Raw genomic sequence first — 591 nt, 5'->3', positions numbered from 1 at the left:
GGGCGAATCTGCGAGGTCCCACCTTGGTCACCATGACAACCACAAAGTTCTTCTCGTCGATGCGGTACTCGCGGATGGGGACGTCGTCACTCAGGATCTTCCCGGCATAGATGAGCTTCTGCCCGGCCACAGGGAAGGCATCGCTGCCCTTCTCTGCCTCGATCTTCTCCTTCAGCACCCGCACCTGGGGGGCACAGGGGATCAGGGGCAGCCCCTAAACGGGGTCACCCCAAAAACACGGGGTCCCACCAAAACCGACAAGGGTCCCCCGAGACAGGGGAGTCATCGTCCCGGCAGGGGCCGGCTGAGCGACAGCCTCTGGGGTGAGGCAGGCAGTAGCTGGGGAGGTGCTCTGAGCCCGGGCGGGGTTCAGCCACCCCCAGTATTCAGCCCTGCCCAGATAATTACCCCTCGGCCTCCCTGGCGCAGGCCCACCCGGGGGGGGGGGGGGGAACGGGGACGGACGACACGACACGACACAACGACTGGGAAGCCCCAGGCCGCACAATGACAGGAACCGCCCCCCCAGGGGCTGACACTGCAGTGGGCACAACGCCTCTTACCCCCCCTCCCAAAAGAAGGCAGGAAGGG

At 65.7% G+C, this 591-nt stretch overlaps 1 protein-coding gene across 1 annotated transcript in view; it reads right to left on the bottom strand.

The window, feature by feature from the left end:
* Positions 1-184, bottom strand: part of LOC103899592 (UV excision repair protein RAD23 homolog A) — a gene marked incomplete at its 5' end in the record, with an annotated part of 2,887 nt that extends 2,703 nt beyond the window's left edge. Inside the window, one exon of the mRNA XM_019472286.1 lies at positions 23-184. Within this exon, the coding sequence (XP_019327831.1) occupies positions 23-184 (162 nt within the window). The remainder of the gene's footprint in view (positions 1-22) is intronic.
* Positions 185-591: the final 407 nt, after the last annotated feature.

This window comes from Aptenodytes forsteri, unplaced genomic scaffold (genome assembly GCF_000699145.1).
Source record: "Aptenodytes forsteri isolate BGI_AS27 unplaced genomic scaffold, ASM69914v1 Scaffold611, whole genome shotgun sequence".
Lineage (NCBI taxonomy): Eukaryota > Metazoa > Chordata > Aves > Sphenisciformes > Spheniscidae > Aptenodytes > Aptenodytes forsteri.
Note: the sequence above shows the minus strand (reverse complement) of the source record. Positions and strands in the feature narration are given on the sequence as shown.